The sequence below is a fragment of the Erinaceus europaeus genome, chromosome 20 (assembly GCF_950295315.1).
Source record: "Erinaceus europaeus chromosome 20, mEriEur2.1, whole genome shotgun sequence".
Taxonomy (NCBI): Eukaryota; Metazoa; Chordata; class Mammalia; order Eulipotyphla; family Erinaceidae; genus Erinaceus; species Erinaceus europaeus.
In genome coordinates this window covers 28,129,696-28,146,222 of record NC_080181.1, presented here as the reverse complement: position 1 = coordinate 28,146,222, position 16,527 = coordinate 28,129,696, and the positions used below count along the sequence as shown (strand labels likewise).

At 44.1% G+C, this 16,527-nt stretch overlaps 1 protein-coding gene across 1 annotated transcript in view; it reads right to left on the bottom strand.

Annotated features, from left to right (window-relative positions):
• The window catches only part of BARX2 (BARX homeobox 2), an 86,682-nt gene that overhangs the window by 11,856 nt on the left and 58,299 nt on the right, over positions 1–16,527 (bottom strand). Inside the window, exons 2-3 of the mRNA XM_007539518.3 lie at positions 7,493–7,793; positions 212–296 (exon numbers count right to left, since the gene is read on the bottom strand). Of these exons, the coding sequence (XP_007539580.2) occupies positions 212–296; positions 7,493–7,793 (386 nt within the window). The remainder of the gene's footprint in view (positions 1–211; positions 297–7,492; positions 7,794–16,527) is intronic.

The following is a 16,527-nucleotide window of genomic DNA, read 5'->3' as shown; positions in this document are numbered from 1 at the left end:
TATCTCTGAGTATTTAGACTATCTTCCTCTCAGCAAGTGTCTCTGAAGGTCTACCAGATAGCTCTTCCTGCTTCTTCACTGGCCCAACAGCAAAATTGTTTCTCTCAGCATGGGGGGGGGGGGTGAATAGTTAGAAGCACTTGCTTCTTTCTTACCATTTTCTTTCTTTTATATATATATTTATTCCCTTTTGTTGTCCTCATTGTCTTACCATTTTCTTCCATTTCATCCTGCGGTTCTGATACCAAGTCTTCACCTGCAACTGAGTGAGTCCCAGAGACTGGGCCAAGTCCAACCTAGAAGGCACAAGACACAAAGGGAGGGTAAGGAGGAAGGGAGTGCTCAGTGGTAATGGGAGACTGATGGCTAGCACTCCAGGCATGGCTTCCAAAGCAAAGACTTTCCCCATTAAAACAATCTCTCACAAGAGTTTTCCTTTACTTCCAAGTACACTACAGACCAAACTCTGGGAAGCTAAGAAACAGATGTCTTCTCCCAGTGACACATTAGGGGACCATCCAGGAGTCATTTGTTACCACTCTGGGTTTAGGAAGAAGTCCTGAGTCTTTTATTATCATGGTTATTTTTTTAGAGACAGCCAGAAATTGAGAGGACAGGGGAGAAAGAGAGAGAAGGAGACAGAGAGACACCTGCAGCTCTGCCACTTGTGAAGCTTTCCCCCTGCAGGTGGGGACCGGGGGCTTGAACCCAGTTCCTTGTACACTATAACATATGTGTTCAACCAGGCGCACCACCACCCGGCCCCAGGAGTCCTGAGTCTTTATTGCAGAGTTCTTTTTCTGCCCTGATACCCACACAAATGGAGTCCCAGGCCCCACATTCAATTTGAAAGAAAACGTGAGGCTGAATTTTCCTTAGAAGAGTCCCATTCACTACTCCAAGTCCAGCTCAAGTCCTCCATCCTGTGCATGATTCTTCTTGTCCCCATAGCCTCCAGGGGTCACCCTACCACGGATCTGTCATGTCATGACCGACATGACATGACAGATCATAATTTAATACCTTTATTTAGTTTATTAAAAATCCATAATTTATCCATAATTAAATACCTTTATTTAATTTATTGGGTAGAGACAGCCAGAAATTGAGAGGGAAGGGGGAGATAGAGAGGGAGAGTGACAGAGAGACACCTGCAAGACTGCTTCACCACTCACAAAGCTTTCCCCCTGCAGCAGGTGGGGACCGGGGGGCTTGAACCCGGGTCCTTGCACACAGTAACATGTGCATTTATCCAAGTGCGCCACCACTCGGCCCTCGGCTCCAAGTTCTTAATTGTGCAGATACAACTTGTGGGAACTCTGCTTCTCACTAGTTGTATCTGCCTCTCCAACTCAACTATAAGAGCAGAAGCTACCTTTTGCTTCTTTCACAGCCACAGATGCACCACCACCACACCTGACATTCTGAACACTCAGTAACACTGTAATGAATTGATCCATTCATTCTAAATGCTCTACAATTGCTTTACTGCCAGATTCCCAAAGAAGCAAGAAACCCAAAGCTCCTCCTCCTGCTTTCCTTTCTACTGCTTACCAAGGCTCTCTGCTTCTCTGTAGCTTCCTGCAAAGGCCTATATGTGTGTCAAAGCCACTTCTGGGAAGTGTGGAGTTGGAGCTAATTAAAGCAATACAGCCAGTGGCTGAACAGCACCAGTGTCCCAGGCTACAGGCTAAGCCCCCAGTGTGTGTTCTTATTTATTCCTTTCCTAATGTATGTAGAATTAGTCCCATTTTACAGATGAGAGACCTGAGGCTCAGAGAGAGTATAGATTTCTTTTTTTAAAAAATATTTATTTTATTTATTTATTCCCTTTTGTTGCCCTTGTTGTTTTATTGTTGTAGTTATTATTGTTGTTGTCGCTGTTGGATAGGACAGAGAGAAATGGAGAGAGGAGGGGAAGACAGAGAGGAGGAGAGAAAGATAGACACCAGCAGACCTGCTTCACCGCCTGTGAAGCGACTCGCCTGCAGGTGGGGAGCCGGGGTTCGAACCGGGATCCTTATGCTGGTCCTTGTGCTTTGCACCACCTGCGCTTAACCCGCTGCGCTACAGCCTGACTCCCTGAGAGTATAGATTTCTAAGGAGTGATGGCTAAGTCCTGTCCACTGTCTGCTTTTATAAATAATGTCTACTGGGGACACAGAGATGCTCTTTGTCCATAAGATGTCTATGGCTACCTTTCAAAATTAATTAATTAATTTTTATTGCCACCAGGGTTATCACTGGGGCTCAGTGCTTGAAAGAAGATGAATCTACTGTTCCCAGAGGCCTTTTATTTATTTATTTATTTATGCTTTTCTCTCTCTTTTTTCTTTCCTTATTTTACTTGATAAAACAGAGATAAATTAAGAGGAAGAGGGTGATGGACACTTACAGCACTATTTCACCACTTAGGAAGCTCTCTGCCTCTGTAAGTGGGGGACAGGGGCTTGAACCTGGGTCCTTGTGCATGGTAACATGTGCTCTCTACGAGATGTGCCACTGCCCAGGACTGTCTATGGCTTCTTTTAGGCATCAGCCTTAAAGGAGAATAGTTGGGCCAGAGGCCACGTGGTCCACAAATCCTAATGTATTTACCTGTCTGGCCCTACTCAGAAAAACTATGCTGTCTATCTGGTTGATGCTTGTAAAATAAGAAGGGAATCCCTAACTCAGATTTTGATGGAGAAAATGCAGGAACGCTGTATCAGAAGGAGTAGCAAACAGTCCTCTGAGCAGAATGAAAAGAGGAGCAAGACTCCCAGCTTCAGTCTTCGGGCTTCTAACTGTTGACCTGTGTTGACAGGAGCCCCACGTCCACCTGAACAATAACTGGAAAGACACCTCCTTGAGCCGACATTAGCTGTTTTCCTGGGTCTTCAAGCAATATGGATGTCTAAAACAGCAGCTTGGGACAAACACCCTTGACAGGACTTGAGTGGTGACCACTTGTAAAGATCCCCAGGTTCCCAAGGATTGCAATCTGTGGTTCTAAGGCCCACCCGAACCTGTGCTGCAACAAGTCTGCATTGCTCTTTTGGGTGTGAGAACTCAGTGTAACCTTCCCCACCCAAGAACAACTGAGAACTAATTAGCACTTTGCAGCCATGGGAGGACTATGGGTACCTACGAACGAAGGTCCCAGATGCAAACTATCACCCCTTCCAGGTGCAGCTCCTTGGCCCCCAGACTCTAATCTGAGTGCACAATTCAAATCTCCAGCAATTTGGCTTTTTGTCAAAGCGACTTTAAAACCTGCCTTCAATCTTTATTCACATATGCCTGGCTGTTGGAGGCTGACAACTTTATTGAAAGTGATTTGGGCAGGGTGGGATGGGATGGGGTGGAACACACTAGTTGAACACACACATTTACACATGTAAAGACCCAGGTTCAAGGCTCCATTGAAGCTTCATGAATACTGAAACAGTGCTGCAGGTATTTTTCTTTCTCTCTCCCTCTCTACCCCCACCCCTTCTTCTCAAATTCTTTCTGTGTCAATCACCAAAAGAAAGAAAATCACTAGCAGACTGAAGTTAATAAATTTCTGGCACCAGTAGCACTTGGGTCCCCCCTGTGGAAGGAAGCACTGCTTCCCAAGTTGCCACTCATTACAAACCAAGAAGTCAGGAGCCATCCCACAGAACTCAGCTCCTCCTGGCTCCCTCTGTATCCTCAGAGTTGGCTCACCTGAGGCCATCAGGTGCATGAGTGCACATAAGAAGGTTCAGCTCAAGGCTTTGCGGCTGCGTGAGCAGATGGCGTTAGCTCACTTGGGAAAAATGCACCCTTGACTCACTCTGGCTGCGGAAACATGCTTCCCTGTCATCAGCTTTCTCTCATTACCTGCCGCCCCGTTACAAATTCTCACTTCTCCGTGCCTCCCCGTGGAAAGGGTCACCTAGGAAACGGAAGCAACAAACACAGAGGGAGAGGGAGTGCTGAGGGTGGAGGGAATGCTGGCGCATTCATGGCACTGGTCACGCTGGTCACGTAGGGAGTTGGGAGCATCTGAACGGGTGGGTGAGTGGGCGGGCAGGCAGGCAGGCACCTCCTCCCCTGGCTAGTGAATCAGTGCTGTATGGGTCACCTGAGAGGTGCCTGGGCAGGTGTCAGGGAGCCTTTGGGGGTCTAGTTGAAACTCACATGTCTACACACACACACACACACACACACACACACACCACACCAGACTTAGGGGGGCAGGCAAGGGGGTAGTGCACCTGCTTGAGCACACACATTCCAGTGTTCAAGAACCCAGGTTCAAGTCCCAGGCCCTCACCTTCAGGGGGAAGCTTCACAAAGAGTGAAGCAGTGCTGCAGATTTCTCTCTCTCTCTCTCTCTGCCTCCTTTACTTCCTCTCTCAATTTCTCTCTCTATGCTTTTTTTTTTTTTGCCTCCAGGGTTATCGCTGGGACTCAGTGCCTGCACTACGAATCCACTGCTCCTGGAAGTCATTTTTCCTGCCCTTGTTGTTCTTGTTATTGCTGTTGGATAGGACAGAGAAAAAACGAGAGAGGAGGGGAAGACAGAGAGGGAGGATAAAGACAGACACTTGCAGACTTGCTTCACCACTTGTGAAGTGACCCCCAAAAGGTGGAGAGCCAGGGGCTCAAACCAGGATCCTTACACGGGTCCTTGCACTTTTCCATGTGCATTTAACCCACTGTGCTACTGCCTGGTCCCCTGCAAAATAAATTTTAAAACTAGTTTTTAAACATTCATAATTCTAGAAAATAAGCCTAACAGTTTGCCTGTTTATGTTGAAGCATGCTTGGCATATGAATGATGGTGCCCATGCCACCTGGTTGCCCAAGGACATCAGACTTTATGTCCTGAGGACATAGAAGAGGTCTTTTATTGACCCTACCTATTTACCCCCAACTCCAAGGCCTGTTTCCACTGGACAGTCCAGCGCACTCCTTCCACCCCCGAATGCTTATGTCCCAAATCAGAAACCATTCTTTCTACACCCAATTCACTCTTGCCCTCTGCCTCTTGGCTTTAGCTGATGGTGTCCTTATTTCCCTAGTGACTTATTCCAGGAACTTCACAAATTACTGAATCAGTCGTGAATTCACTGTACTCAGAACGGTTCTGCAGCCTCTTTTCTCTTCTATAAGTCTTTCCTGGGTGCTCTGCTAACTGAGCTGCTTGCAAAGTCACTTGCCTCTCCTGTCACTGATCGTGATGCCACCCCAGTAAGGATCCTGACACGTGAATCTGGGCATGTCACTTCTCACTCTCAAGGCTGCAGAAACATGACCTAAACAACAAAGTTCATGCTCTTTATCCAGCAATCCTCCCTAGACTGAGCTCACCCTCACTCTGCAGCCTCTCTCCCCATGACCTCCAGATTCACACTTCAGGCCAGAGAGGACATGGCCCTCACAGATCCCTCTACATGCCCAGGAAGCATGCCTATGCCTGTTGTGGAATGCCTTCTCTATGTAAAAACAGAGCTCTTCTGATGGGTTTCCTCCTCCGAGAAACCTTCCCTGACCCTTTCTGCCACACTCAGCAATGTCCTTGCTCCTATGGGCCTTGGCAACACAGGCTCAGCACCCAGCTCACACTTATCATTGTCCCCCAGGGCTGTCTAGTGCTTCCTGGGCCCTAGCTCCTGCTGCAGTGCTGGGCACACAAAGATCCCAGCAAACAGCAGACAGGCACGAGTTACTAGAGTTTAGTCAGTGATGCGGACACCTCTCTCACGGAGCTGTTTATGAAAGCTACTAAATCGCATAGCAGTCCTTCTGCGTCTCCTTTCACTTTATCTCTTTTGCTTTATTTAATTAATTTACTGGTCATTTTACCTCTTCTTTTTTTTTTTTTATTATTATTATTATTTTTTTTTCCTCCTCCAGGGTTATTGGTGGGCTCGGTGCCTGCACCATGAATCCACCGCTCCTGGAGGCCATTTTTTTCCCCCTTTTGTTGCCCTTGTAGCTTCATTGTGGTTATTATTATTGCCCTTGTTGACGCAATTCGTTGTTGGATAGGACAGAGAGAAATGGAGAGAGGAGGGGAAGACAGAGAAGGGGAGAGAAAGATAAGACACCTGCAGACCTGCTTCACCGCCTGTGAAGCGACTCCCCTGCAGGTGGGGAGCCGGGGGCTCGAACCGGGATCCTTACGCCGGTTTACCTCTTCTTACATTTGATAGCACAGAGAAAATTGGGAGGGGAGAGGAAAGTAGCAAGGGGGAGAGAAAAAGAAACACTTGCAGCACTGCTATATCACTGATGAAGCTTTCCCCATGTAGGTAGTGGATGGGGGCTTGAACCTGAGTCCTTACGCATTATGATACCATGTGCTCAACTGGATATGCCACCCACCCCAGGCCTGCCTCTCTTAACTTTCTCTTTAACAGAACTATGGTCAAGCCTGGTCTGGACAAGGCAGTGAACAAAAGCAGAGAAGGATCTAGAATATCATCACAAGTTACTTCCTCCATCTCCAGAGTTAGTTTCAAGGATCAAGATAAAGCCCACTCCAACAGACTGTAAAAGTCAGAAGCTACGTGGGCGAGGTATGGGACTCTGGATAAAGCCAGGGTACCCTCACAGCCGTCCACATCAGGATCCCAAAAAAAGGCTGAGAAAAGAAATTTTCTCATCCAGGCCCTCCCAGATCTCAGCTCAGTGTTTCTGCCTTGAGTGTCATCAAATTCACCAAGATGCCTGAGAGCTCTTTTCCCCATCAGATCAGCCCTGGTGCTACTGGTGCCAACCAGTAGACTGAACTGTGGGAGGTGAAAAATGGGGAGAAGATGGGAGCCAATCCTGGACCCCAATTTCAAATCAGTCTCAGGGCATTTGGAACCTCCGTGTGAGTGATCTGAAAAATCCATTAAAGGTAATGGAGACACATAGTACACAATGGTAGCACACCAGACCTGCAGGCCTGAGGCTCCAGAGGCCCCCAGAGGTCTCAGGGGTTCCAGGTTCGATCACCAGCACTGCTGTAGGCCACAGCTATCAGCTCTGGCTCCTCTCTGCCTCTCTCTCTCTGCTTCTCTCTCTCTGTCTCTGTCTCTCTCTCTCTCTATATATATATATATATATACATATATATGTGTGTATATATATATTCCAAATAGCTCATTTACTGCACTGCTTTGCCATTGTGGGACCCAGGTTCAAGCCCATCCCCCACCACACTGAAGGAAGCTTTGTTGTTCTGGTCTCTTTCACCCTCTCTTTGCCCTTTCGCCTCTCCATCTTCATCTAAAAAATAAAAATAATACTAATAAGTATAAAAGCAATTTCCTAGATGAGCGCATGGGTGCCCATTTACTAAACTTGGCCTTGCTTTTCATGCAGAACTGGTAAAGAAGGAGAAATCCTCCAGCAGGCCAGCTCCAGGGAGTGGAGGAGAAGTGGAGGGGGTGAATCCCAGAGGGCTGGGTTCTAAGCCAAGGCTGAGGTGGGGTGAGCAGGGGACAAAGACCCTGCATTGCGCTTGTGCAGAGAGCTGAACAAGGCTCACCTGTCTGGGGTGGACAAGTACTTCTGCTTCTGAAACTTCTTCTCCAGGCCCATGAGCTGTAGTTCGGTGAAGATGGTGCGGCTCCGGCGGGGCTTCTTCTGCCGGGGCGTTGGCTGTTCTGTCTCTGACTCGCTGCTGCCCAGAGCTTCAGTGCCCTGGGCTTCCGCACAGGTAACCTCAGGGGCTGGGTGGCGGGACAGTGCTGGGGCAATGCCAGGGGTGGCAGGGACCAGGTGAGAGATGACCGTGGGCTGTCGGGTGATGACTGAGAGAAGGGGATATGCCCGGAGGGAAGCAGGGCCTGGAAGACATAAGGGGAGGCAAGGTCACATGCTGAGACCCCTTTCACCGCTGGGGCCTCCTAATCATCAGGAGACACAAGTGGAAGAAGTAGCACCTCAGGACCCAAGGTAGGGAGATCATGGTACAGAGCACGAGGTGGGTGATGGAGAAAAACATTGATGTCTCTCCCTCTTTCTCTCTCTTGTCTGCTTCTCCCTCCTCCCTCAAGCATACTTTTTTTTTTTTTTTTTTAAAACAGGCCTCCAATAGCACAGCTATATACAAGATACTGGGTACTGTACAGCAAACCCTAACAAAAGGACCTTTCAAAGTTAACCCAATTACCAAATAATGTGATGATAACATTAACTATCGATTGTCTTTTTGAACCCTAAGACAGCAGGAACCTCACATCTCCACTATAGAGCCTATATTTCCCCCAGTCCTGGAACCTTAGGGTAGGGCCCACTTTCCCGCATGCCTCTCCCAATCCATATCAAATAATAGTGCAGCTGCCGATCACAACCTAACCAACACAATGATTGCCACCTCAACATGCTTTATCTCAGACTGTGTCCAGAGACTTCACGTGTGGAATGACAACCCTTCAGCTTCATTACTCGGGTGAGATCTTTCCTTTCATAGTATACTCTAATTCCATCTCAGGTGGTTCACTTTCTAACAAAGTCCCAAAACCTAGATATACACCAGTTTCTGTGAGAGAGAGTATCATATGTTCACACGTATTCGTAAACTACTGCAAAATATATACCTGAAAGCAGAAGTACACTAGAGTTTGCAATGAGTACCTCCCTAACACTTCCTCTCCACTATTCCAAGCTTTGGGTCCATGATTGCTCAACAATTTGTTTGGCTTCGTATTTTAACTCTCTTTTCAGTTACCAGGTTCCAGATGTCATCAGGATGACGGCCAGGCTTCCCTGGACTGAAGACCCCACCAATGTGTCCTGGAGCTCAGCTTCCCCAGAGACCCACCCTACTAGGGAAAGGGAGAGGCAGACTGGGAGTATGGACCGACCAGTCAACGCCCATGTTCAGCGGGGAAGCAATTACAGAAGCCAGACCTTCCACCTTCTACAACCCACAACGACCCTGGGTCCATGCTCCCAGAGGGATAGAGAATGGGAAAGCTATCAGGGGATATGGAGATTGGGTGGTGAGAATTGTGTGAAATTGTACCCCTCCTACCCTATGGTTTTTTTAATTAATCCTATCTTATATAAATAAATAAATAAAATTTAAAAATTAAAAAAAAATAAAATAAAATAAACTATTACAAAGAAACAGAAAAAAAATGGCCTAGAGAAGTCATTCAGCAGAAATGTACAAATGCAAGATCTCTGATGCCACATTAAAAAAAAAAGAATAATCAATCTGAGAAATACTCAAGATGGTTGGGAAAGTGGGAAGCAAGCTTGCAAGTTTGCAGAATATGGTGGGGACAGCATTGACACTCCCCAGGGCCAAGAAGAAGTTCCTATGATTTCTCTGGTTTTTAAGTAACTCTTTTCCTTTTCCCTCCCTTTTGAAGACCTGACTTTTGGTTTCAGAGATACAGGGCTGGGGAGATGGAAAGAAATAGTCGGGGGGGGGGGGGGATGACAAAAACAATAAACACATACTTAAGAAATCCAAAATGAGTTTGAAATAAACCAAATTCCCCAAAACTACCTACAGTCTTTATAAAAATACATGGTTATAACTCTAAATTCTACCTAAGCCTACATACTTTGAATCATGACATTTTTCAGGACCGGAAGGTACTTTTACATGATTCAATTCAAATCTTTCATGTTAAGACAAAGAAACACCTTCATTTTAATTAAGTCCCAGAAAGGTTGAGTGACTTATCTTAGATCACAGAAGAAGGAACAAGTAGATTCAGGAGTCAAATTAAGTCCATTTAGCTTAAATTCCAGTACTCTTATCACCACATCATGATTCACATGGATACTGTTTAGAAGAAGGGGCCAGACTGATTTTAATTCACATGAAATCTCAGATCCATTAAGATTGCCTGCCTATAGCACAATGTGAAGGATTCAGTTCTCAGACTGGCTCAGAGCTTACCTGAAGACAGAGCACTGGGATTGATTACCTATGTCTGCCATGGGCACCTGAGCCAGTGTATGGTGGTGGGGGTGGTAGCTTACATACAAACTCAGTGCCGCTCCTACTTAAGGAATTTCAAGGCAAGAGGACATTTCTGTCCAAGAATCTCTTAAGTCTTTAAAGTTCAAGTAGAAGAGCTCTTCACACTCATGCCTCCTCAATGGTGGTTTTAAAATGCCACAATCATTACCTACATAACTCACCTTTTTGGGGGGCCTTCAATTTGGTCATTCATATAATTAATAAATACAGATAATTAAAAAAAAACTTTAAAGTCCACTAATCTGATGCAAAAAAGTATCTCTCATCCTAAGTCCATTCTTGTCAGATGACAAGAAAGAAGTCATAGGGACTGCCATGACACTCAATCCAGCCCTGACAACTCACCACCAGGACAAGACAGATGAAGCCAAACACTCACACTAGCTCTAGGTTAAAGCTGGCATGTACCTTAGAAGCAGCCAGGTGCTGCCTGCCTTCTGTCTCTCCCCTCTGACTTAGTGTTTCTAATCTTACCTCATCTCTGGTGCTTCTATTTTGGACCCTAGTGACAATTATTATAACAGATAATTTCTCTTGCTCTTTCACTATATCTGGTAATGCCCAACAGAAACCACAAAGTTGTTAAATAACAAATCGCCAGTGGCTACAGCTTCCACCCCTTCTCCAGCCAACACTAACATCTGAAGTTTTGTGCTGTGGATTCTTTTGAATCAGGAAAAAATATATATATATATATATATATATATATATATATATATATATATGAATGCTATCTTATAACAAGACTCTGAGGCTACCTGGGCCCATGGTTTGGGCTATGCCAGCATACACAATAGAATGTCATTTCTTGAAGAAAAAATAAATAAATAAAAGTATCTAGAGGCTTCTAAGGTAGACGTAACAGGCTTTTCGATTCAAATCACTTTAACTCTGCAGTTTCTAAAGTCTCTATGTATTTAACCAGGCTACTTTATAACCTAGACATTTATGGGCTTATCAACACAGAAAGTGGCTAGTTACCTGTAAGTCTCAATAAAGTTTTTAAAAAACATATTTTTAAAAAATATTTATTTTTATTTATTTTTTCCTTTTGTTGCCCTTGTTTTATTATTGTAGTTATTACTGTTGTTGTTATTGATGTCATTGTTGTTGGATAGGACAGAAAGAAATGGAGAGAGGAGGGGAAGATAGAGCGGGGGAGAGAAAGTTAGACACCTGCAGACTTGCTTCACCACCTGTGAAGCGACTCCCCTGCAGGTGGGGAGCCAGGGCTTGAACCAGGATCCTTCCGCCGGTCCTTGCGCTTTGCGCCACATGCACAAAAAAAAACACATTTGATTTACTTTATTTTGATTTGTATTTAAATATATATATGTATACACACACACATATATATTTAGAGAGAGATGATTGTGCTTTCAGTTAAGGGGCTCAGTCGTGGTGCGCCTGTTTGAGCACACGTCATATGTGTAAGGACCTTAGTCCCCACCTGCGGGGGAAGCTTCACAAGTGGTGAAGTAGAGCTGCAGGTGTCTCTCTGTCTCTCTATCTACCCCTCCCCTCTCAACTTCTCTCTGTCTCTGTCCAATAATTAATAAATACATTTTTTATAAAAGGACTTTCAAAGTTCAACAATTATATAGTAACCTAATGAGAAGGATGGGAGAAGAATTTGATCATCAAGGGACAATAGAAGGGAGGTAGGTTGGGGAGAAGTAACAGAGCTGCTTCTATCTTGATTATGGAAATGGGCTTATTACAACTTCATGCATTTGTCTGCACTGATAAGCATACACTAATATTATGAAGTTCTACTGAATATGAGTTTAATATATATACTTATACATACATATATTTAAAAATATAGTGTTACTCATTATTTCCTTTCCAAGAAAGGGTAAGTAGTGGATGAATATTAGACTAGCAAAAACAACAACAACAACAAACATTAGACTAGCTGTGATCTATTGTGGCAGATCCAGGACTTTGGAGGAAGGTGGACTGGAAGAGGTTGGGAGGCTGTGTTTTGGGGACTGCAAAGGATGAGGAAGTCAAATGGTAGTGAGTGTGATGTATAGACACCTACCCCAGGAACAATGGCTATTTTGTAAATCATTACTTCCCCCAATAGAGAGATCAAAGAAAAGATAATTTCAAGGATCAACCCTGTAATTTAAAAAAAATGCTGATTTGATGAAGTTTTAGTCAATCTTCACCTAACGAAAACTGGGCTTTTAGAAGAACTAACTTGCCTTGTTTATATCTGTGCCAAGCTAATGTCAATAAAATCAAGATGATAGTTTTTAAAACAACAGTCACTTTTAAAACTCTTTTTATTTTCCTGCTTCACCACTTGTGAAGCGACTCCCCTGCAGGTGGGGAGCCAGGGGCTTGAACTGGGATCCTTACACCGGTCCTTTCGCTTTGCAACACCTGCGCTTAACCTGCTGTGCTACCACCCGACTCCCTTAAAACTAATTTTTAAAATAAGTTTATTTAATTATTTAGGAGAGAATGAACCAAAACATTATACTGGCATATATGCTGTTTAAGACCAAACTTTGGACCTCACACTTACAAACCCTGTACTCTACTACTGAGTCACATCCTTGGAATTATAACTGGCTTGATTCTATCACCAAAGTAGTATGTTAAAAAAAAAAAAGGCACTGCAGGGTGGCCTGGGAGAGGACACAGTGGATACAGCATTGGACTCGTATGTATGAGGTCCTGAGTTTTATCCCTAGCATCACCTGTGCCACAGTAATGCTATAGTTCTTTCTCTCTCTCTCATGAATAAATAAAATTAATTTAAAGATAAACTGTAAGGTCAGGGAAATAGCACAGTGGTTATGCAAACCAACTCTCATGCCTGAAGTTCGAAGGTCTCAGGTTTGTTTTACCAGAGCACTGCTCAATTCTGGTTTTTCGTAATGGGGGGGAGAGGAATTGAACCTGGGGACTTCAGAGCATGAGAGTCTCTTTGTAAAACCATTATGCTATCTGCCCCCCATGACATTTTTTTCTATGCAAAAATGAGTCATTTTCACTGCTTCAGGTTAACTTTTTTAGATAAAGAGATTAACACAGCACTGAAGCTTCCCCCTCCCCATACCATGCTTAATCCATGGTATGCCATCCTTTGTTTTTAAAGGAAGTATACATTCTGTTAGAACACACTCCTTCTCTCCCTTTAATCTTTTAACAACATGTTTTTGGTTATTGTCACTAATTTATTTTTCCAGTTGAATTTTTAATGAATTATTTTATTTTAAATATAAATATAGCTGTCCACATATATATATATATATATAATATGTACATATACATATATAGATAGAGAGAGGGAGAGGGAGGAGAGAGAGAGAGAGAGAGAAATAGCAGAGCACTGCTCAGCTCTAGGTTATTGTGGTACTGGGGATGGAACCTGAGACTTCAGAACCTCTGGCATGACAGTCTTTTGCAGAAGCACTACATTATATCCTCAGTCCTCCAGTTAAATTTTGAACCACTTATTTAGTCTATAAAGAAGCAAATCCCACTCAAACTTTGCTTAATACCACTCTAACCCTATATATAGGTGTATATGGGGAAGATGGTGCTTTTGATGACCCTGCCCTCTGGTTATTAGAAGGCAGTATGGTGATTTGAAAATGGCTTTTGAAGACTCATAAATTTTGCATAGTAATAATCCAACTTAAAAAAATAGCAGCAGCAAAGTTCTGGTGAATGACAGTAATTTATGGCAATCATGATACGACAGTGTCAAGAATCTTGATCTAATGTTCTGATGCAAAATCCAATACAAAGTTATACTCTCCTCCCCTCTACTTTCATTCTCCTCAATCCCTCCATCCTCTACAGCCCACCGCAGTGTGCCTTCTGAGGTTGGGGGGGGGGACACATATAAGGCCACTGTGATGCTGAGATAAATTTAGGGCATCAAGACAATGACCATTACAGAGAAATGTAACCACAGCAGGGCACTGTGTTGAGTTTCTGTTAGCTGTGTCTGACACATGGCTCTGTAATCAGGAAGGAACAAATATGGTGTCCGGCTGGGTCGTGTGTGCTCCAGTGCTTCAACTCTCAAAAAGGCAAACCAACGGGAAGCAGGAGAATGAGACAAAACAGAGTTCAGCCAGTTAGCTGCCTGCTCTTTCCTTGTTGTGCTACATGACTATTTTCACAAAACAGGGTTGGTTGCCCACAGCTTTTATTTCACAAAGCACATCCACACCCCCTTCACATTTTCACACAGTGACGTTGAGACAGTCCGACTGTGCATTTATCTTTTGGCTAAGAAAAAAAAAACACCTCAGGGTTTTAAGTTAATGAGAGGAAAATCATAAAATGAAGGAACATATCAGGAACACTTTGGCGACTGAGAAGGCAGGCGCTGTTGTGAAGCAGTGTCTTCAGCGTGTCTTTTTCTTTTCCTGAGAATCATCACTATGTGAAAGTGTCGACTGAAGACAGCTGCCCTACCAGCCTGGATCATTTACATACACTTGTGAAATTCAAGCACATTAGCTGTTAGTGAGAGGGAGTAATGACTGTAATAAGCCAAAGGCATTGCCAAACAAACACATTTTCATTGACAAAGAAGAGTGTAAACATGACCACAGTAAATGCATTTTCTAATCCTTGGTTTTCCTCAAGCAACTCCACCCCCTACCCCCACCCCCAAACCAAGGCTTTGCTGTGAGATGGGTATCACATCACTGGGCTTCTTGTATGCCTAGAAATTGTTGCCTGCCAAATGTTTGACTCTTTTAACAATCTGTTTTTGGAGTGGAAAACCTGAGCATGCTTGTGGTGGGCCAATGCCAAGGGACAATTGAGAATTTGAGGGGGGTTTGAGGAGACGTGGAACATTTGGTAGGAGAAACAGAGGATTTTTAGTCATGCTGATTCTAGTAGCTGTCTGCAAACACATGTGTGTAGACACACTTGGGCCAGACACAAACATGGTCCAAGGTTGCTAGTTCTAGGTTCATCTCCTCAATACAGGCCTCTTGCCATTCCTCCAACTACAGTTGTACTTGAATTCCAGAGCAGAATCCCCACAGAAGCACTTGTGTTCCTACACATTCCCTGTGGATTCCTCTCTTCCATCCTGTCAACATAGCAGTTCCCAAATGGACTCCCCACAACCACCTTTGCAGGTGACACCGGCAAAGGTCAAAGGTCTGAGTGGATAAAGATTTCTAAGCTGCCTGCTTGACTGATATATATTCCAGAATGTATGGCCTATATATTTGCAGCAACACACACACACAAAGACATGGGTACAGATATAGTCTGAGGTCTAAAGCCATACTACCCTGAACACATACAATCTTGTCAGATATAGTCAGAGAACCCAAGAATAGTTTAGTTGAGTTTCTTGAGAAAAAAGCATATAATCATCCACACCAAATTACTCCCATAGGCTCATATTCCAATAAATGATTGGTAAATACAATAAATGGTTGGTCGGTGATTTGGTTAGTAGAAAGAATAAGATCTCTTGGGCAGGATAACATAACTATCTTAATTTGTTTTTCCTTACTTTAACTTAATTTAAAATTTTATTATTTATTTATTATCAGAGCAGGACAGAGAGAAATTGAGAGAGGCGGGGGAGATAGAAAGGGAAAGAGACAGAGAGACACCTGCAGCCCTGTTTCACTACTCATGAAACCTTCCCCCCTCTAGGAGGGGACCAGGGACTTGAATCTGGGTCCTTGAGCACTGTAAACATGGACTTAACCAGGTACACCACTACCTGGACCCTCTTTAATTTTTTTTGGTTTTTTTATTATTTATTTATTTATTTATTCCCTTTTGTTGCCCTTGTTGTTTTATTGTTGTAGTTATTATTGTTGCCATCATTGTTGGATAGGACAGAGAGAAATGGAAAGAGGAGGGGGATGACAGAGAGGGGGAGAGAAAGATAGACACCTGCAGACCTGCTTCACCGCCTGTGAAGCGACTTCCCTGCAGGTGGGGAGCCTGGAGCTCGAACCAGGATCTTTCCGCTAGTCCTTATTCTCAACCTGCTGCGCTACTGCCCAACTCCCCTCCCCCCCCCATTTAATTTTTTTAAAGATAAGAGGCAGAGAAGCAGGGAGAGTGTGAAAGAGACCACAGCACCAAATTTTCTTCATGCAGTAGAGACGGGCTCAAACCTGGGTCATGCACACGGTGAAGAAGCACACTATGCAAGTGAGCTATTTCAACAACCCTCAATGTTCTCTTCTTTGAAGTAGGGCTAATAATCACTATCCCCTGTAGATTACAGTGAGAATCAGTGCATTCATGCATTAATAGAGGAAGTATCCAGTGGGCACTCAATTGTTGGTTGCCTTTTCTTTAGTCCCTTTACTTTAGTTGCTTGGTGCTCTGACAGTGAGCTAAATTCAAGTGAATGAATTTTCCTATAAAGAGAGCAGATGTATAATTGGATAGGGGTAGGTAGGAAGGATACCCTGTGTGGTGAGTCAAGTGGTATAAGCATGTTCAATGATTAAAGCTGTTCTCCTGAAACTTAAACACTGTTGTAGATGGATACTAGGCAATACTGGGAAAGACAGACACGAGAGAGGCAAACAAAACAAAGAGAGGGGCCAGGT